Here is a 21,411-nt window from a genome sequence, read left to right on the forward strand (position 1 = left end):
TATTTTGAACCATTTTTTGGGGGGGGCGGGGCAATGAGGGTTAAGTGACTTGCCCAGGGTCACACAGCTAGTAAGTGTCAAGTGTCTGAGGCTGGACTTGAACTCAGGTACTCCCGACTCCAGGGCCAGTGCTTTATCCACTGCACCACCTAGCTGGGCCCCCCCACCCCCACCCCCTGCCCTCCCCCGGACCATTCTTTGAATTCCTTAGTAGGATGTGTTCTCAGAAGCATGTCTCCAGCAGTGGAGATGGGTTATCTTGAGCTAGCCATATTTTCTCACCTGTTTCCTCTTGTAGACAAAATAATCTTTTTTGGGTGTGGGGGTGGGAATAACTGGCAAGGTTAAGGTTGAGATAAAGATTAGAATCAGAATTCAGTCTGTGACTAGGATTAGGGCTCAGTCTGGGACCAGGATTGGAGGTCAATCTGTGATCACCGTTAGGGGCTCGGTATCTGTAACAGGAATAAGCCAATTGATTTAGACAGGGCAAAAATGTTCCCTAGACCTACAAGGTTAAAGACTGGAATACTTTTGTTTTGGGTTTTAGTCTATATTGCCACTTTGATCCTGTGTGTGATTTATCCAGGCCCTTGGCTTTTCTCTCTTCCCGCTATATTCCTACAACTGGCATCAGTTCTAGAGAGCCAGCTGAGGAACAGGAAGGAGGAGAAACAGATAAGTTCAATGGCAGCAATTCTGGGGAGAGATTTGGTGGGGATGAAAACTCATAGTTGTTGTTCAACAAAAGGTTTGGGGAATCCCAGTCTATCTGCATGGATGACCCAGCTCAACATACTCCTGGAGTGGTTTGGAACATCTTTCTGTTGGCACTGTGGCACTCCAAGCATCTTTTCCTTTCCCTTTGCAGAAAGTCTTCTGTGGGCATGAGTATACTGTCAGGAACCTCAAGTTTGCTTTGAAGGTGGAGCCTGATAATGAAACCGTGAAAACAAAGTTGGCTTGGGCCAGAGTAAGTATTACAGAATTTGGGAAGACAAATGGGGCATCAAGGCTTTTGTTGGGAGGAAGTAAGTGAAAGTATTGGGTAAGCCCCCTTTGAAGCTGAGGACTTAGAAAATGCAATAGGGAAAGAAATTTTTTTTTATATATAATGTACCCCTCTGGTGTTTACAAGTCAGAACTAGCAACCCCATTTTATTATCCAAACTTACCAAAATACCTAAAAAAGGAGGCATGCTGGTCAATTAGATTTTGGAAATCTCAAGTTAAAAGATGTAAGCTATTTGCAAAAACACTTTAGAAGTGCTTCCCAGAGATGGTAGTGACAAATTCCCTTAGGTCTTTATTTCATGGGACACTGGGAAACAAATAACAGTATATCTCAGCTCTCTCGTTTTCACTTTGTAAAAATAAAGCAAAACAACAGCTATCTCAGGAACACCTGGATAAAGGATTGTTTTGTCGTTGTTCCTCCCTGTCTTCCTGTGTTGAGTGCAATGTTTGGCTCCATTTCAGCGACAGGGGCCCTTGGCAACCTGATGCTTCACAGGAAGGGGCTTTATTGGGTCTGTGCTATCAGGAACCCGGATGTAAACCTAGGAAAGGTCATGCAAAGAAACTGCCAGGACCTAGTCAGTCTATTCATTTGGGCTCTTGCTTTCAATCAAACTCATCCTTCTCGGCTTGGCTGGCACTCCAACTTCTCTGTGTAATTACTAATGGACATTTAGTGCCAGGAGATGATGACCCAGATTGAAATGAGTTTCCTCAGCTCACTAGGACCAGCTTTCTCTCACCTGGAGTTTCTGTGGAGGATACCTTCCTCTTCTCCTCCTTAGTACACTGAGCCTGCTGGCACACAGTAGGGATGTTAATGACTGTTAGACATTTGAAAGGCAAGGGAATAGGGCATATAGTCCTGACTGTCTCTCCCTTTGTATGACCTGACACAATAGATGTTCTCCATTACCTCCAACACCATTTTAAGCCCCTTTCAAAGTCATGGCTTTGGTGGCTGAAGTTTTCCTCCTTGTGGTAGTCAACAGAATCTAATTTACATTCCAAGCAGAGTCCTTCCTGGTGCCACACAGAAATGCTCTCTTTATACATTGTATATTGTCTCCCTGAGGAGAGGGGAGGGAGCACCAACAAGAGCTTTTTATAATCCCTCTTCCATTAGGGACTTTAGTAGGCAGTTTAATGAGTTGTTGTGGTAGAAGAAAGTAATCACTTGCTGGTGAGCCTCTTTGCACTTGGCTCCATAGCTTGGTCCTTGGATAGTAGACATAGTTGCCCAGCGAGCCCCACTTATAGCCACTTCTTGATCTCCATCTCTCCTTTTAGAACCTGTGGTCACCTTCATGCCCTAATAAGGGGCTTTGGCAAAGAGAATTTTCAAATCTTGCTAATTACTAACAAGTTTTATGTCAGCTTATATGTATACCCCGACATTTCATAATTATTCACAACTACTAGGATACCTCTGGCCTATGCTCTTTCTCACTTCTCCCATTCCTTCAGTGTTTTTTTTTTTTTTGGGGGGGGTGAGGCAGTTGGGGTTAAGTGACTTGCCTAGGGTCACACAGCTAGTAAGTGTTAGGTATCTGAGGCTGGATTTGAACTCGGGTCCTCCTGACTCCAGGGCTGGTACCTTCAGTGTTTTTGATGATTACTTTGTCTTTTCCCATTAGAACTTTTGACCTCAAATCATTCCCAGCTCCTTTATCTCAGTTTCTTCTACCCTGTTGGCTTTTGCTTCTTCTATCCTCTGGTCCCTGCCAATTCTTTTTGCTTTCCCCCCTAATGCTAGTGTGTTGAGCTGGCTCATCCACTTAGAGGGCAGCTACACTAGCCCTCATATCATACTTAGCCCCTAGCACATTTCTGTTATATCACATTGGGTTTATGGTACAGTAGTGGTGTTTCATAAGCCTCATCTGCTGCTGCTTAGATGTGAGGGATGTTTCCAGGCCTTTCTTAGACCCATTAGCCATTTTCATTGTCCTTTCCTTCAGGCACTATCAAGGCTGGGGTAGTATGGCCATTAATTCCTTCTAGCCTCTCCTCTTGGACATGGGCCTGTTGTGTTGTGAAGGGACTGGAGGCCAGGCTTAGGTTGCTGGGATTTCCAGCTCTCCTCAAAGCTGCTAGGGAGCTGCTAGCAGGAAAGCCAGAAAACTAGCAGGATGAGCTGAGCATTTAAAAAAAAAATTTTAGTGAGGCAATTGGGGTTGCCCAGGGTCACACAGCTAGTAAGTGTTAAGTGTCTGAGGCCGGATTTGAACTCAGGTCCTCCTGACTCCAGGGCTGGTGCTCTATCCACTGCGCCACCTAGCTGCCCCGAGCTGAGCATTCTTTACAAAGTGTCTACAGTGACTGGTGTTGTGCCTGCAATTTGCTTTAGCTTTTTAAAATGACAACTTCAATGTGATATGGCACGTGGGAAAAGTCATCACTGAACCTGTTATTGTTTCAGGCTAGAGATGATGACGACATACCCACAGTGCCTTCGACCCTAGGAGAGGAGTTTCACTATAACCCCTTCCTGAGAGTAGAGTAAGTATCTTTCTGCTGCTTGGGTTTGTTTCAGCTCTGTAATATGGAACATATTCCATGTGTGTACATGCCCATGTCCTCTATCCTGACCTCTTCCATTGTCCCACTTCCCTCCCCCAAGCTGAGCCTTTCTGTTGTAGGAAGGTGCTTTACCTTCATCCCATCTCTTAGGTGTCCAGAGGCTGCTGGAATTTGAGAATCCAATACCAGGTATCTTCATTAAAAGCCTGTTTTTAAAAATACTTGTGTCGGGGCAGCTAGGTGGCGCAGTGGATAAAGCACCGGCTCTGGAGTCAGGAGGACCTGAGTTTAAATCTGGCCTCAGACACTTAACACTTACTAGCTGTGTGACCCTGGGCAAGTCACTTAACCCCCATTGTCCCACAAAAACCCAAAAAAACCCCAAACTTGTGTCTTTAGTTTAAGAACTGTGTAGCTCCCATGGGACAATGATGACATTTTTTGTTTCAGGGGTTTTCATCATGGTTGTTGTGGGCCAAGGAATGTCAGCATAGTAGTTGAGTGAGAAAATCCACCCTGGAACAGATAGCATGCTTAGAATGAGAAGACTTCCAAGTAGGAGAGCCATGTGGCAAGTGGCTCGGCTCTCTTTTTCCTCAGGGCTTTAGTCCTCCCTTGGCACTAATTTGGCCACTTAGTGACATCTTTATGGGACCATTTGTTGCACCAAGTGGAGTGTCCTTGGTATTGGAGACAGTTGGGCTCACCCATTTCTAGGTATAAAGGGCTGCTTGAAGGTCTGCTCTACCACATGTGTGGACTTTTCCCTGGGTAACTGAACTGGTCATGAATGGGTTCATTAAACTCTGAAAGATAATAATTACAGAATTGTAAAATGAGAAAGAGCAGAGAGAGGTGTGTTTTGAGGAAACTATTAGGTCTGTGAAAACTCAGCAGAGCCCATACTCTTCTTCCCTTCTTGGCCTTTTCCTTGCTCTCTACATCATAGATGGAAGGGCCTTTAGAGCTTTCTAGGTCAACTTCTTCTTCTTCTTTTTTTTGTGATGAAGGTTAAGTGCCTTGCCCAGGGTCACACAGCTAGTAAGTGTCAAGTGTCTGAGGCTGGATTTGAACTCAGGTCCTCCTGAATCCAGGCCCAGTGCTTTATCCACTGTGCCACCTAGCTGCCCCCCTAGGTCAACTTCTTTTTTTTTTTTTTTTTTTTGGTGAGGCAATTGGGGTTAAGTGACTTGCCCAGGGTCACACAGCTAGTAAGTGTTAAGTGTCTGAGGCTGGATTTGAACTCAGGTCCTCCTGAATCCAGGGCCAGTGCTCTATCCACTGCGCCACCTAGCTGCCCCCTTAGGTCAACTTCTAACCCAAAGTACCAGTTCAGTCTACAGCATCCATAAGTGGTCATTTAGTCTTTACTTGAATGCTTCTAGTAAAACTCAACTCCTCATGATAACTCCCATCCACCTGTCTATTTTCTGAAGAATAATTGTTAGGAAGTCTATGTCCTTGTTACTTCTTTTTTTTTATCTTTCCGGCCAGCTCTTCCCCAGGGTAAACATCCACAGATTTTTCAATCAGTCCTCACATGGCATGTCACCGTGTTGGGCATACCCCTGGACACTTTCCAGTTCATCTATATCCTTCCTAAAATGTAATGCCAAGAACTGAATACCATATCCCAAATGTTGTCCAGTGAGGGCAGGATAGAGCAGGACTATTTCTTCCCCTTTCCTGGGCATTGTGTATCTTTTTTTTTTTTTTTGAGACAATTGGGGTTAAGTGATTTGCCCAGGGTCACACAGCTAGTGTCAAGTGTCTGAGGCTGGATTTGAACTCAGGTCCTCCTGAATCCAGGGCTGGTGCTCTATCCATTGCGCCACCTAGCTGCCCCTACTATGTATCTTTTAATGAAGCCTAAGGTTGTATAGAGGCATTGTTGTGAAAAGAAGGCTAGTCTTGGAAGTGAGATGAGGGTTCAAGCCCCAACTCTGACACATACTGGCTGTGTGACCTTGGGCAAATCACTTACCCAGGAAAACTCTCTTAAGATTGAGTTGAAGGGTCAGCTAGGTGGCGCAGTGGATAGAGCACCGGCCGTGGAGTCAGGAGGACCTGAGTTCAAATCCGGCCTCAGACACTTAACACTTACTAGCTGTGTGACCCTGGGCAAGTCACTTAACCCCAATTGCCTCACCAAAAAAAATATATTTTTGTTTTGTTTTTTGTTTTTTTAGTGAGGCAATTGGGGTTAAGTGACTTGCCCAGGGTCACACAGCTAGTAAGTGTTAAGTGTCTGAGGCCGGATTTGAACTCAGGTCCTCCTGACTCCAGGGCCGGTGCTCTATCCACTATGCCACACTTCTGTTTTATCTTCTATTAGTTGACCATGCTTTCATAGTTTCTATGTGGTTTTTATTTGTTTATTTGTTTTTATTTTGGTGAGGCAGTTGGGGTTATGTGACTTGCCCAGTGTCACACAGCTAGTAAGTGTCAAGTGTCTGAGGTCGGATTTGAACTCAGGTCCTCCTGAATCCAAGGCCAGTGCTTTATCCACTGTGCCACCTAGCTGCCCCTTTGTGTTGGTTTTTTTTTTTTTCCGGGCAATGGGGGTTAAGTGACCTGCCCAGGGTCACACAGCTAGTAAGTCTGAGGCTGACTTTGAACTCAGGTCCTCCTGAATCCAGGGCCGGTGCTTTATCCACTGTGCCACCTAGCTGCCCCCCCTCTATGTGTTTTTTAAAAAATTATGAAGCTAGTCGGTTACATCAGTCCTTTTAGACCACTACCCTTTTCCCTCCTCATTGAAATTGCTTCTCTTTTTCAGCAGAATTTCATTCTCAAGAGCTTCCAGTTCCTCCAGGACTGCATTCCTTTGCAGCATATTAGTCTGTGGCATTCTGTCATTTCTAGAACTCTTTGATATCTGCACTCCCAAAATTAGATGCTCAGCTTTATTCTTTAACATGGGCAGCTAGGTAGGTCCAGTGCTGGTGTCAGGAAAACCTGAGTTCAAATCCAGTCTCAGACACTAGCTGTGTGATCCTGGGCAAGTCACTTCACTTCTGTCTGTCTCTGTTTCCTGATCTATAAAATGAAGATAATAGTAGCACTTCCCTTGCAGGGCTGTTGTGAGGATGATGTGAGATAATATTTTAAAGACCTTTGTAAACCTACATGGCAGTATATAAATACTAGCTATTGTTATTATTAATTATTACAAATTCTAAGGTAGTGTGGTCGTTTCACCCCAAGGTTCCCATCATTTCCACTCCAGCAGCCAGTTTCTTCTTCAAGATGTACTTCAGTTTGTCTGTTTCCTTGCAAAGATACGGTGTTCAAAAATGGACATAGTAGGCTGTTAGGTGGCATAGTGGATAAAGCATTGGCCTTGGATTCAGGAGGACCTGAGTTCAAATGTGACCTCAGACACTTGACACTTACTAGCTGTGTGACCCTGGGCAAGTCACTTAATCCTCATTGCCCCCCCCCAAAAAATGGACATAGTAGTCCTTGTAGAGCGTGACCTGGTAGACAACAGGACACTAGGCTTTTCTTAATGAAGTTAAAGATCACATTTGTTCTGTTGTTCACCACGGTAAGGTGCATCATCCCTCCCCTCCCCACTGCACCAGGTTTTTTTTGTCTGTGAAGTACTACGCAGTCACATCCCTCCTATTCAGGCCCTTGTGCCCACTTTCCTTTGTGTTTTTATCAGCATCTGACTTTAGAGGAGTGCTCTACTACTTATTGCAAAGAGAAGAGATTAGGAAGGAGGGGAAGAAGCACTGGAAGTGGGGACCAAGCTGAGTTTTTACAGGCCTAGCAGTTTCCAAGGCAGGAATGATAAGTTTTGGAGCTATTTCAGTCTTCTTATACTGATGTTAGGTATGGGATTCTTCCCAAAGAGGTTCTCCTCTGAGGAGGAAGCAGCTGCTTGTCATTCATGGAATCATGATGTGTTTCCATAGGTACCATTAGGTGAAAGACAATCCAGTAAGGGTCAGAGGAAGAAGAGATGCTGACGAGGCCACTCAGTTGTCTTCCTGACAATAATAATACAGAAGTCTTCTGTCTTCCTGAGGCATGTGTTCTAGGATGTGACCAAGAACCTCTGAAGACTTGTCAAGCCTGATTACTGCCTGCTTCTTATGAATGACAGGGCAAAAGTGATATTGCCAAAAGGAATTGAGAAAGCATTGTTAAGGATTATGCAATCTTGGTTAAGAAACTGAAAACTTGAGGGCTTGGAGGTATTTTTTTCCATGCTGCTGACTAAAGGCAGGGGCTTCAGAAGAGAAAGGCAGATTTGGGAAGCAAAAGGCTGGTTAAGAGATGTCTGAGGAGGGGATTTAGATTTCTGGAATGCAGCTTAAAATGTAGAGGTGACATCCTGTTGGCCAGGGATGGAGTGTACCTAAAAAAAACTGGAAAAATGTATTTGTTTGTAGTATTACAAATCTAATCAAAAGTGAACTGTAGGGGGCAGCTAGGTGGCACAGTGGATAGAGCACTGGCCCTGGAGTCCGGAGAACTTGAGTTCATATCCGACCTCAGACACTTGACACTAGCTGTGTGACCCTGGGCAAGTCACTTAACCTTCATTGTCCCACAAAAAAAAACCCCAAAACAAAAAAAAGTGAACTGTATGTGTATATTCACCAAGCTAGATACCATGGAGAGTAACTCCAGCGAATGAAAAGTAGCAGTGGAGGTTACTTAGGATTTTACAATAAAAATAAAATTACACTCATGGCATCAAATACTGATACACAAATGCACAGGACAAGGGTAACAAACAAGGTAAAGAGTTAAATTTGTCTTTGTATGTATCACTGGAATTTGGTGGGACGGAACTCACCAACAGAATATGGTTCTGGAAAGCTGTCCTTTATCCAAAAGAAATAGGATAGGCAAAAGGAGGAGCAGAGTAGTGATGTACCTAAGGAAGATATGTTCCTCTGAGGAAATCCAGGCATCAGAATCAGGAGAATTGGCAAGGAGCACATTTAGGGAAAGAACAGAAATATGAACAATATTGTCATGGGTGGTGGACTGTAGACCACCTGGACAGAAAGAGGAAATAGATGAGTTCAGGAAACTGGTTATATGCTTGGCACACAGGCATGATATAGAAGCAACAGGACACTTCAGTTCTGCTGGGAGAGCAACTAATAATCTTTTGATGTTCCTTAATGATAATTCCATTCTTCAAAGGTTGGCAGAAACAATGGTAACTTCTTTTCTGGACCTGATTTTCACCAACAAGGAACAACTGGCCACTGAATAGAAATAATGAGAAACTTATTGGGTGGGGGGAGGTGGGAAAGTGATCACTTAATCTTAGGAGGGTAAATTGGACAGAGTGTGATGTATCTTAAAGTTTGGGAGTTCAGATTTCAAAGGATGCAGAGAAAGGATAGGTGGGATTTCATGCACTAAAATTCTACATGGTAAGTCAGGCTAAGAGGGATGGCTCCAGAATGAAATTCTTAAAATGGAAGTGGAAGCAATTCAGTTAAAAAATTTTTTTTTTTTTTTTGTGGGGCAGTGGGGGTTAAGTGACTTGCCCAGGGTCACACAGCTCCTACATGTCAAGTGTCTGAGGCTGGATTTGAACTCGGGTCCTTGTGAATCTAAGGCCCATGCTTTATCCACTGTGCCACCTAGCTGCCCCCTGGAAGTAATTCTATTGAGGAATAGAGGGTACAGTTGTCCAAAGAGACCACTGTGGATACCTAGACAGAAGATGAATATGAAAGTGTGGCACTGTTCTATGAGAATAGTATCAGTCATGTTAAAGCTTGGAACGGGTGGAGAGGTTGGTGAGGAAAACTAATGAGAACAAAATGGGGCGAGTTTTTTTAAAAACCTATATTGAAGAAAACAAGAGGATCAAAGAAGGAATAAGCCTGCTGCTGCCAGGGTGGATGGGATGATGGATAAATAGCAATGATGATGGAAGACAACACGGAGCTACACAACTTTTAATTTTCTTCCAAGAGGAATATCTTTGGCCTGGAAAGGACAAAACAAAAATGGCTCATAGGGAGTTGAAACTCAAGATAAGGAGATAGTGAAAGAGCACCTAGCTGCTTTTGATGAGTTCAAATCCCCGGGACCAGATGAATACCAGGGTACTGTAAAAGAACTTTTGGATGTAATTGCTGTTCCACTGCCAGTGATCTCTGTAAAACTGTGGTGAATGGAAGAGGATGGATTTTGAAATGAAGAAGAAAAGAGTCAACAAATTAGGCAAAAGAGTTTGATTTCAATTCCTGGCAAAATTCTAGAACATATTTTGAAAAGAGACATTGAGTGAACATCTAGAAAAGAAAGCCATGATAATAAACCAGCATGACTTCAAGAACATATCAAACATCATTTTCTTTGATTAGACTTGTAGGTAAGGGGAAGTAATGTCCTTATACCCTTGTCTACTGGACTAGTCAGTTTGCTTGAATTTCAGGAAGATATTTGATAGAATCGCATGCTATTCTTATGGTTAAGAGAGGCATGTAGGTTTGGTGATTTCAGAACCAGTTGAATGATTGGGTCCAAAAAGGAGCCATTAAAAAAGTAGCCATTAATTTCCAACATCAACAGAGAGGGAGGTGTCTGGTGAAGTGCCCCAGGGAATCTGTCTTTGGCCCTGTACTGCTTAACATTTATATCACCAACTTAGATAATGGTAGAGGCAGCATGCATGAATTTTGCAGAAGACATAAAACAGGTGGATAGTTAACAGGTTAGATGACAGAATCAGGCTCCAAAAACATTTGATCAGCTAGAATGGAGGTCAGCAAATAGTGGCCCACTATCAGTTTTTGTATGAGCTGTGAATGGTTTTTGTCTGTGGTTTTAATGTATTTAAAATTTTTAAACCCTCCTTGGCTCAGGGCTGGATTTGGTGAGTGGCTATAGTTTGCTGACCCATAGACTAGAACTGAATTTGGTAAGATGAAATTTAAAGAGTGATATCCATTTTAGATTTAGATTAGGGTAAAACAGATCCTAGGTTTAAGATTTGTGAGGCTCAGATAGCCAGTGTTACATTGGGCCTGGCTGCTGATTAGTGGTTAGATAATTTGTGATTCCAACAAGGGCTATGACCTCAAGCAATGGAAGAAACTAGTGAATTCCTAGTCTCAGAGTTAAATCCTGCCTTTCTATACTGCTGCTCACCCTGATCCTTGTGAGTAATCCTGGTTTACTTAATTATCTGTATTTCTCTCAGAGATGCTAGGAATATGGATTGTGTTTCAGGGTGCACAGTCTTGTTTGCTACCATAACACTTTCAGAACTCCAATGGGATTATTTTATATATCTAACATTCTTACTGAATTAAAGCTACCTTTTAATTGTAGAGAAGAATCTGTCCAGAAATACACTGGGAAAAAGGATCCAGTGGAGGTCATGAAAGTTCTACACACGGAAAACGACAACTTCAAAAAACCTGCAGAACCACTGGACCCTCGAGCAGTCCTTGCACTAGAGTGGGGCCTCTTGGGCTCTTTAGTGCAAAAGAAATAAAGTCAGGAAAACCAGCACTTTCAAGTTGGAACCGCCTCACCTGACATTTGGCAACATTATAGCTGGGAAGGGATCCTAGAATAGTATGTTGCCTATTTTAAATTAATCCTTTGGAGAGCTTCTCCTGGCCTTACTTTAGCCTACTGCTGATAAGATTTTGGGGATGAATCTTCAATTTTCTTGGGAGATGGATTTGGAATCTTAAGTCATTTCTTCCTGTGGTTTATCTGTGATTTTAATCTGATGTGGCATTATTTCAAAGGGGAGAGAACCCTGTAGTTAGAATCAGAAGACCTGGGTTTGAGGCCTAGCTCCATCCCCTACTGGCTGTTTGACATTGGGCAAGTCATTCTGCTTTCAGTTTCATCTGTAAAATTAGGGGATTGAATTAAAATGTTCTCTGAAATCTCCGCTAGCCCTAAGTTTATTGTCCTATTGTTAATTTATCACTCTTCTTTCTTCCTCTCTCTCCCCTTCTTTCTTTCTTGGGTCCACTCATGGGTCCAATTCCAATACTGAGGGGGTATGGACGGTTTAACCTGCTGTTTTTTCCAACCTGGGCTGGTTTGCCCCTTCTTTGGCATCCTGGTGGCCCTTTTCTCCTGGGAGTTCACCCAACTGGTGCCAGACCGAATGCACCTGATTGGTTGGCTTTAGCCCCACTGAAGCTCAGAACTTCTCAACTCAAATGTTGCCCCAGTCTCAGTTTCTCCAGCCTCAGGGACCACAGGTGTGTACCATCACACTCAGCTTCAGCCATATTTTCTTCTAAGAGGCATTAAAATCTAGTCTTATATCACGGGCTATAACCTTTCCTTATATATCATGATTACACCTGCATATGTAAAGCAAGTCTGTGGAAATAAAACCCATTTTGGAAAATGGAATCTAGAAGCCAAGTTGATTTTAAAAAGCTGCTTAATAGCACTGTGAGAGCTCACAACCATTTTCTTGTTACTGTGCAGAACCTATTTATTTTTAGGAATGGTGGGTTTTTTTTCAAATAAAGCTTAGAAAAAGCTTTTTTTAATTTGAAGAAAATGTCAGAGGGAGGAACTTATCCTTTAGAAGTGTTGAGTGGCTTTCTCATAGCTAAAAAAACCCACAAAACTGTACAGTAATTGAGTCATGGTTCAGCCTGACCTGCTGTACAGAAGCCCCAGTTTAGAGGCCTTCACCTCATCCATGTTATAGTCAGAACCTTGACAATGAAACAAGAGGCTCACAACAAGGAAATGGAAAAATGCCAGGGGCTGAGTTTTAATATTGCTCATTAAATCAAGACACAGATTTTAGAACATAATTACATAACAAGGAAAAGAGATTCTAATGACTATAGGCATCATTGAAGCATTGTAAAAAATAAATACTATGCTTTACCTGAGACAGCAGCACACAGATGAATTCTTAAGGCATCTGAGTGGGTTAGATGCTTGACACATTGAACCTAAGTACCTGAAGATGCCATTTGTTCTCATCCCAGGTGGTTTGCAGTTTTATCATTTGACTAAGAAAATGACTTTAATCCAAAATTCTGTAACATGACTGATAACACCAAGGAATTAGGGCTAGATTCTTGTCAAGACAATCTCAGTTGCAACTGGTACTTTCATTTTCCCCAATCCACAAGTATCTTCAGGGGATGACTTAAGACTCACATTTTGCTTTGCAAAATCTTAATATCTGGGGGCAATCAGCTAGTGATCTAATTTTAAAAAATGATACTAGCACCATTGAATTATTGAAAAATTTCATAACACCTGTGTAAAAATAATAGAGACAAACACCTAAAGAGATCAAGGGTTCTTAGATCCTGGTGACAGAAACTCAAGTCACATAATACATGGAAGTGTTTACAAAATCACTTATATGAAGACTAGATTGAATGGGTGTTGGGGTGGTGGTGTATGTGGAGGGGGTGGGGTGGTGGTGGTGGTGGTGGTGGTGGTGGTGGTGGTGGTGAGACCAGAGAGGGGAGAGAGTCTAGAGTTTTTAATCTCCTTGGTTAAAACTCTAGGGCAGATAAAATATAATGTAAAAATGCCTTCTGTCCCATCCAACCAGAAACCCATCTTTTAACTTGGTTTCTATTTCTATCTGATAGCCCCTTTGCCCCAATATAGCTCTAATACTTGATCCAGGAATAGTCTTGCAGTTTGTTTTTCTTAGTGAGCCGTTGGAGTGATGGCTTTATTGGAATTTCTTCTGGTGGGGCTGAACTCAGTTAACTTCAGCAGCCTTTGATTTTCACAGTGTTATTATCCATTCAGCAGAAATTGCATGCTGGACACGCTGCCTCTCTACCACTTAATGTTAAATCCAGTGCTCATCTTCTCTATAGCATGATACTGTGTATGCAATGTTTTCCTAGCTTCTTTGGAGTCTTCCCCTTTAAGCCACTGTTGATATAATTCCTTAATTTCTGAACTTGTCTCAGGCATTACAGTCCTAACCATCTCATACAGCTTTTCAACTTGTTGGAGAAGGTCCTTACTGGATACAGCTTCTGCTTTGATCTGACCACCACCATTTAAACAACCTAAATACAAAAGAAAAGCTCATGAATTTGGAGTGAGATGTTCAACTCTAAAGACACTAGAAGAAGCAATTATAGCAACTGAAAAGTTATTCAGAACTACAAAGGTATGGGCTTGATACTACAGGGTAAAATAAAGATGATATGGGGAAAAAGAAGGTGAAATAAAGTCTCAAAATTATCAGGGACTGATTTAGACTAGCTAATACTCCCTCACCTTATTCTTTCCCCAAAAGAACAGAGCATGAAGAAAAGGCCTCAACTCTGTTCTTTTGGGGCTCTGGAAGGGTCAGGATAAACACCATTGGTTTGGTCAACACTCTGGTAAGCAGTACTGGATCAGCAGTACTTTGCTGCTGCCCCCTACTGGTCATTGTGAAAGGCACAGTCCTACCAACTAAAGTCAGATTCCACTATTCCCTACTACCTTCCTCAAAGTTAATTTCTGCAAATTTATACGTTTGTATAAGAAATCATTAGGTTTTGAAGAGCCGGTACAATTGCTATGCTAGCCAGTTAGAGGTAAAACTTAATCTTTTACCTGATGGACAAGCCATGACTTCCACGTAATGATATGGAGACTTTCCTCTCTTGAGTTTCTGCACTAAGTTCTGAATGTTTCTAAATCCATATGCCAACGCAAAGTGAAGTAGAACTGTACCATCTCTTTCTAGTGTCACTTCTTGGAAATCTTTGTTTCTGAGATGAGAGGAGAAAATGTAAGAATGTAAGAAACTTTGTGATTAATTATGTTTACACACAGAACATTCCATCTTCTGCACAGTTGGGGCATAGGGACTTGGCAGATTTATAAGGAAATGAGGCAACCTGTAGCTTTTCAAAAAGGTACAAACTCCCAAGGTCTGGGATTGTATCCTATAACATTTATGCTCTATGCCCTTAGCAGATGTGGAATGATTAGAATTAGACCAAGTAGAAAATTGGACCCAGGAAGGCACGACAACAGAGAAGAGCTGGCTGATATAGAAGAATTGGCCCTGCTTTGTACTAAAGAAGGTAACAAAGTAATTATCAAGAGTCCTCATCTCTTCTCTTGGCAGCAAGCTGTGACAAATTGCAAAGTTACAAAGCAAACCCTGAAGAAAAGGAAAGGAGAGGGGCATGCCACACAGGCTGATTTAAGTGAACAGTCAGAGGAGGATGCCAATTTTGGCTGCTATCTTTTCAAACTATCATCAAACTCCTGGGGAAAGCAGCCTATATTTATTGTCTCTACTTCATTTCATCCTACTCAGGTCTTGGTCCTTTGCAAATTGGCTTCTGGCCTCAGCACAGAATTGGAACTGCTCTCTCCAGTTATCAATGATCTCTTAACTGACACATTTGATAGCCTCTTTTCAATCCTTATCCTTTTCTGCAGTATTTAACACTGCTGACCACCCTTTCTGGGACCTTTCTGTGTTTCTGAGACACTGCTCTCTTTTTTTACTCGTCTGACCACACATCAGTCTCTCTTGCTGGATTGTCATTCGCCTTACACACTGTCTCCCTACTTGTGGGCATCCTTCATTCTGTCCTCTTTTCTCTTTATATTTACACTCTCTTGATGACTTCTCTCTAAGCAGATGACTCCCAAATCTATATATCCAGCCCTGCTCTCTTTCCTGAACTTCAGTACTCATCACCAACTGTCGGGCATTTCAAAATGAATGTCCACCAGGCTTCTTAAACTGAACATGTCTAAAACAACTCAAAATCTTTTCTCCTAATCCCATCCATCTTTTGAATTTCCCTATCTGTTGAGAGTCCTATCACTCTTCCAGTCATCCAGAGTCACTACCTTGGAGTCATCTGATTCTTTACTCTCGTCCATCCTAAAAATCCAATCAGTTGTCGAATCTTGGAAGTTCTACCTCCACAGCATCTTTCACCCCACCCGCTGCACTCTAGTTCACCCTTCATGACCTCTTCCCTCCCTGCTCTAATCCATCCTCTATAGAGCTGCCAAGCTTATACTGCAGGCCAGATTATGAGAACCCTCTCAGCCCCATTATTCAATCAACTCCAGTGGTTACCTTTTACCTCTAGAATCAAAAGCAAACTCCTCCATTAGTCACGTAAAACCATTCACAACCTGGTTCCAGCCTATCTTTCCTGCTTATTACACATGACTTTCCTATGCTATTTTTGGTCAGTCAAACTGGTCTCAGAATTGGCTGTTTCTCACATATAGCACATGCCCTCCCACCTTTGTAAGGCTGTCTTCCATGTCTGGAGTGAATTTCCTCAATTCCACCTCTCAGAATCTCTAGTTTCCTTCAAAGCTCGGTTAAAATGCCACCTCCTCCATAAGGCCTTCCCTGATTTCTCCCTGCTTCCCACAATTGCCCACTAAATTATCTCATATCTAGTTTGCATTCACTTGTGCGTGTGTGTAAGCTGTATATGTCTCCTACAGCTTCAGCTCCTCGAGGACAGGTAGTTTGTGTTTGTATTCCCAGCCCCTAGCACAACCCTTGCCATGTAGGAGGTGCTGAATGAATGCTTATTTACTGACTAATTGTTGCCGGCTATTTAACACATTCAGTTATGTGGCATGAACACAGTAGTCGAAAGGCCTTACTTCAGAGGTTTGTAGGTGATTTCATCCACCTGGATTCCAAAGAGTTCTTGGGCAGCGTATCGGAATATGTGCTCTAAATAACCACCAGACCCACCTCCGTGGTGGCCGAGGAGCTCCTCTCCAGAAACACAGCTAAACCTGGGGGAGAGGACAGGAGAGAGAATGACCAGCTCGACGAGATGGATGGATGGATGGGTATTTGGGCAGAGAATCCATTGACTGATAACAAGGAAAAGGTTTTTCTCCATCACCCTGCTGCTCCTTCCAGGGTGGGTCCTGTGGAAATCAGCAGCTCCCAGGAGTCTGACAGCAGCATTATATCCCTGCAGAAGAATCTCTGTGGCACACAGGTGCAGTGCTTATGGAATTCCTAACCATGGGCTCATTTGCTGACAATGGAATTTTTGCCCTAGTAACAGTGAACATGTAGCATAAAGGACATTCATAAATGGCAACAGCACGTTTCTGGGGAAATTCATTATAGGACACACTGGAAGCACAAAAGCCTTTTTGTGTCTAATGTACTGGGGGAACAAAGACACTGCACTTTAATACTACAATCTGGGAATGGCTCAGTCGGATCATTACCCTTTTATCACATTATGCAGGGAGATAGGCATATGTGCACTGGTGCAAGAAATGAAGTGAGGCTTTCCCTTGGTTCATCATGTTACATTCAGGCCATTCAACTTCAGCAGCCCACTGAGGCCTATGGGGCCAGGCTTACTGCACATGGTACTTCTGTGCTTGGGGTACAAAATCAATAGGCCCATTTCCATATCAAATCCTGCATGGATAGGGTTCTATGTACTCTGTCCCACTCTCCTCTGGAATGAGATAAAAAACTTCACGAATTTGTGTGTCATCCTTGAGCGGGGACCATGCTAATCTCCGTATTGTTTCAATTTTAGTATATGTGCTGCTGAAGCAAGTACATGAGATAAAAAACTTGATCCAACAAGTATGTGCTACAGGTGCCAAACAAAATGTTTTCTTTTCTGACTCCCTGGTAATGACCAAGGTGCATCTAATATTAGGATTTAAATGCTTGTGAAGATGAAGTTAAGGCTGGTCCCAGAAGAGAGTTGAGAATATTAATCTCTCCCTTCTTTCCACAGGTCAGGGATAATGGGTGTGGAATACTGCATATACTGTTAGACATGACTGAAGTGCTGGTTAGATGTGCTGAACTGTTTTTTTTTTCTATTTTTATTCTTTGTCACAAGGGATGGCTGGCAGGCTAAGGGCATATTCAGGAATGAGGATGATGTAAAAGTAAAAGATACCAGTAAAATGTATTTTAAAATAGTGGCTCACTATATCAGGCAGGAAGAAATGAATTCAGACATCACTGATTTTATTAATCCCATGAGCATCTTTAGGAGAATGCAAGCTGGTGAAAAGTGGTTGTATTCTGATAGTTTTGGTGCTTATTTACAAAACCAAAAAAGTGCTTTGAGTAGTCATCCCATGTGCAAATTCATTACTTGACAGCAGCTGCCATTGGGGTATAGTACAAAGCTTTATATCAATTTATAAGGCTTGTGAAGCACTGTCCTCATACCAGTCCTAAAGTAGGTAGTGCAAGAATTATCTCCACTTGACAGATGAAGTAATTGAGGCTCAGGGAGGCTAGGTGATTTTCCCACAGTTCCACAGCTGGCGTCAGTGCTGAGACTCATGTCTTCTGGCTTTATCTCTTTCCCTACTATCTACTAATTCTATGCTGCCTCTCATGAGATTATTTTAAGAAGGAACAAAGCCTTGACCTCACCTGTAACTTGTTCCTGGTCCTTAAATCAGTTCTACAGAAACTTTAGAGCAAATTAAGAACAAATTCTTGCTAAAGACATGCCAAGAGAATTCCATGTTCCACAGCCACATGGATAGAATTTCATTTCATTCATTTGTTTACAGGTATACGAGCCTCTATTTAGGTCTCAGGCCTACTCAGCGGAAACAACAAATTCAATGTGGAATACGACGATGGATTTGTACAGGAGGTTAATTAGAAAGCTGTCACTGTTGGAACAGCTGTGCAGAAACCAAGGCTGCCCTTCTCCTTGGTCAGCACTGAAGTTTCTATGCCAGAAGCAAAAGATGTGGTCTTCTGCAGATTAACATCTTCATTTAGGAAGAACTACCAAGGGCAATGTTTTGCCTGGGAATCGGCTTCAAAGCTTCTATTTTTAACTCTCTCGCTCTTGTTTACAGGAACTGAGATTCATTAGTAAATGCTTCAGTGTGTTCAGCATCATGTCCTGCTGGTCGCTACTAGGAGAGCTACCTGTAGCGACCTCATCAGGGAACCAAAGCAGCCTCAACGATAGGCCAAGCCCAGTGGCTCTGACCCCAGCAGCCAAATACCCCCACCAAAGTGAAGGGCCCTGTCCTCTTCCCTGCAAGGAAAAGCAGTCCTTGGGCTGTTTGTATTTGTGCTTCAGCTGAGCTACAGGATGTGTCTCAGAGCTACAGAAAGTTAAAAGGCCAAAGTCAAAGAAGAATGGTCACTGACTTAAAGTGAAATCAAGCCGGTGTGACTTTATCAGAGCCACTTTACCTGAGCCAACCTTATATGTTCACTGCCAAAAGATTTGGAGGCAGAAAGTGGCCTGTCACCAACTTGTAGCAAAAGAGGTCACCAATGCTGAAACCACAATTGTGTCACAAGTGTCGCTCCATTGTCCACATTGGTGCCTCTGGCCCAGGAGATCTTTGGCTGAGCTAGGTGAGAGCTGGCCTTGGAACAGGATGTGTGTCAATATCTGTATGTTTGACTGGGCTCCAAAGTCAAATACAACTGATATACCTGGAACTTACTGTGCTCAGAGCTGAAGAAATGCTTGTTGGTTGATTTATTTGGGGGTTATTTGTAGTTTGATATTAACCATTATTTCAGTGGGTCTGTGTTCTCATCTGGATGCTCAATGCAATGGTGCAGATGGCAGCCCATTCATGCCTGCTTATCTATGTGATCCCTTAAATCTATGATAAAATAATGGGACTTGGCAAAGCCCAGGAGCCCCACCTGAAGACTGATTTGGAATTGATTAAATTGGGTGAGACTGAGAACCTAGTTAAGGATGATTAAATCAGGACCACACCTGGCCAGCCCTGAGTAGGGTGTGTTCTCAGAGGCTGTGGACTGCAACATCAACAGGAGACCACTCTCAACCAATCAACTTGAAGCAGTGTGTAAGGACCGCCTCTGCTCTGGACCTATAAAAAGCTTTCACACTCAGTTTGAGGGGAAGTTTGTGATTGAAACAGGCTCCTGGGGGAAGACTTGAGGAAGAACCCAACCAGGCTGGAAGTCTAGGCCTTTTCTTAACTTTCTGAACTCCACGTGAATACTTGGAATGCTTTAATAAATGCTTAATGCCCAAAGACTGGCGCTAAAGCTTCTAATTTAAGGCAATCACACATTAGATTTTTTAGATATCACATTTAGATTTTTTTTTTTTAGTGAGGCAATTGGGGTTAAGTGACTTGCCCAGGGTCACACAGCTAGTGTTAAGTGTCTGAGGCTGGATTTGAACTCAGGTACTCCTGACTCCAGGGCTGGTGCTCTATCCACTGTGCCATCTAGCTGCCCTAGATTTTTAAACATCACAAATTCATTGTGTAATCCTGAGATCCACCTACCCTGATGAAGGCCTTCCTCTAGATTTCCTAACATTGCATGGATACCAATGGAGTGTATAGGCTGTTCATCCCTTGCTCTTTCTTTGTTTTTGTTATTTTTTTTTTTAAATTAAAAAATTTTTTTCCCCTTGCTCTTTCTTTGTGACTGGTCAATCTTTTCCTTTCTCATAACATAATATCCTTTATACTTCTTCCCTCAAATCCTTCAGTTTTGTTTGTTTTTTTTGTGGGGTTAAATGACTTGCCCAAGGTCACAGAGCTAGTAGTGTCAAGTGTCTGAGGTTGGATTTGAACTCAGATCCTCCTGAATCCTGGGCCTGTGCTTTAGCCACTGTGCCACCTAGCTGCCCCCCAAATCCTTCATTTTCTTTCCTTTTTTTTTTTTTTTTTGCAGGGCAATGAGGGTTAAGTGACTTGCCCAGGGTCACACAGCTAGTAAGTATCAAGTGTCTGAGGTTGGACTTGAACTCAGGTCCTCCTGAATCCAGGGCCAGTGCTTTATCTACAACACTACCTAGCTGCCTTCCAAATCCTTCATTTTTAATGTATTGTATCCTATTTATATTTACCATGCCTCCCCACCCCCTCACTGCCCTTTGGATGACCCTCAACTTTAATTCTCTGGAGATACTGTGTTTTACAACTTACAGCCATATGGCATCACCTGAAGAATATTCATGTTAAAAGGATGAGCCTCTGTTTCATGTTGGAGTCATTAGGAGCACTGAACAATTAATTTTTTTTCTTTTTCTTTTTTCAATTAATTTCTTAAAGGCAACCCAATCCTTTTTCCTTCTCTATCTGCAGCATCTGTTCAAAGCACATGTATTGATGAATCAGCTTTATCTGCAAATCAAAGTTTGGTCAACAGACATTCTTTACCTACTTGTATTTTTCTGTGTGATTAGGTAGAATGCTTTTTTTTTTTAAAAGGAAATCCTTAATGTTTTATTTAATCAATGAAAGCAGGGTGGAGGGGGAGGGAGCCTGGCATCCACAAAGTGCAGGGTCAAACCTTGTCCTTGGCACTTGATGGTTGGGCGACCCTCCCCACATCACACATTCAAAGTAGGCTAGGTAGGGGAATTTCCACACTACAAATTCCCTACTTCAGTGGAGCCACAGGGTCAGCTTCAGTCCTCCCCTTGCTCCCCTCTCTCTCATGTCCCTAAAAATCCACCGAACAGACACAGGTTCTATACCTCCATCCATCTTTCCCTCCCCTATTCAGCTTCATCCTGCTGCCCTGATTACAGTGTGGGCAAGGATACAAGTTTCAGGAACACAAACCCATCTATGCGTGTTGGGGGTATGCTCTGCCCAGCAGGGACTGAGAAGGGCAAGTTTGCTTCTATGTGCAGTTTGATCACTCTCCATTCAGGCTGAAATCTGAGAGACATAGATAGAATGCTTTTGAATGATCATGGATCTCTCTTTTTCTTTTTTTTTTTTTTTTTGCGGGGCAATGGGGCTTGCCCAGGGTCACACAGCTAGTAAGTGTCAAGCGTCTGAGGCCGAATTTGAACTCAGGTACTCCTGAATCCAGGGGCGGTGCTTTATCCACTGCACCACCTAGCTGCCCCCATGAATCTCATTTAAAAGGCTGTGTAATATATGGGG

General features: G+C 42.7%; 2 protein-coding genes and 1 non-coding gene across 8 annotated transcripts in view; 1 reads left to right on the top strand and 2 right to left on the bottom strand.

The window, feature by feature from the left end:
• HAGHL (hydroxyacylglutathione hydrolase like) overlaps positions 1 to 19,249 on the top strand; it is a 41,912-nt gene extending 22,663 nt beyond the window's left edge. For 2 of the 6 annotated variants that reach the window (XM_044003159.1, XM_044003165.1), the window contains exons 7-9: positions 872 to 973; positions 3,440 to 3,519; positions 10,861 to 11,436. In XM_044003159.1, coding sequence (XP_043859094.1) covers positions 872 to 973; positions 3,440 to 3,519; positions 10,861 to 11,026 — 348 coding nt within the window. In that variant the 3' untranslated portion in view covers positions 11,027 to 11,436. Of the gene's footprint in view, positions 1 to 871; positions 974 to 3,439; positions 3,520 to 7,463; positions 7,996 to 10,860; positions 11,437 to 18,063; positions 18,244 to 18,360 lie in introns of those variants that run through there. The other 4 variants (XM_044003181.1, XM_044003175.1, XM_044003177.1 and 1 more) reach the window with 4 other exon arrangements.
• Positions 12,394 to 21,411, bottom strand: part of CIAO3 (cytosolic iron-sulfur assembly component 3) — a 30,572-nt gene continuing 21,554 nt past the window's right edge. The window contains exons 9-11 of the mRNA XM_044003150.1: positions 16,147 to 16,284; positions 14,104 to 14,261; positions 12,394 to 13,565 (exon numbers count right to left, since the gene is read on the bottom strand). Coding sequence (XP_043859085.1) covers positions 13,327 to 13,565; positions 14,104 to 14,261; positions 16,147 to 16,284 — 535 coding nt within the window. The 3' untranslated portion in view covers positions 12,394 to 13,326. The remainder of the gene's footprint in view (positions 13,566 to 14,103; positions 14,262 to 16,146; positions 16,285 to 21,411) is intronic.
• On the bottom strand, positions 16,978 to 17,081 carry LOC122737658. Its single transcript, XR_006354467.1, has one exon. It is a non-coding gene; the product is annotated as a U6 spliceosomal RNA (small nuclear RNA).

This window comes from Dromiciops gliroides, chromosome 1 (genome assembly GCF_019393635.1).
Source record: "Dromiciops gliroides isolate mDroGli1 chromosome 1, mDroGli1.pri, whole genome shotgun sequence".
NCBI classification, from domain to species: Eukaryota; Metazoa; Chordata; class Mammalia; order Microbiotheria; family Microbiotheriidae; genus Dromiciops; species Dromiciops gliroides.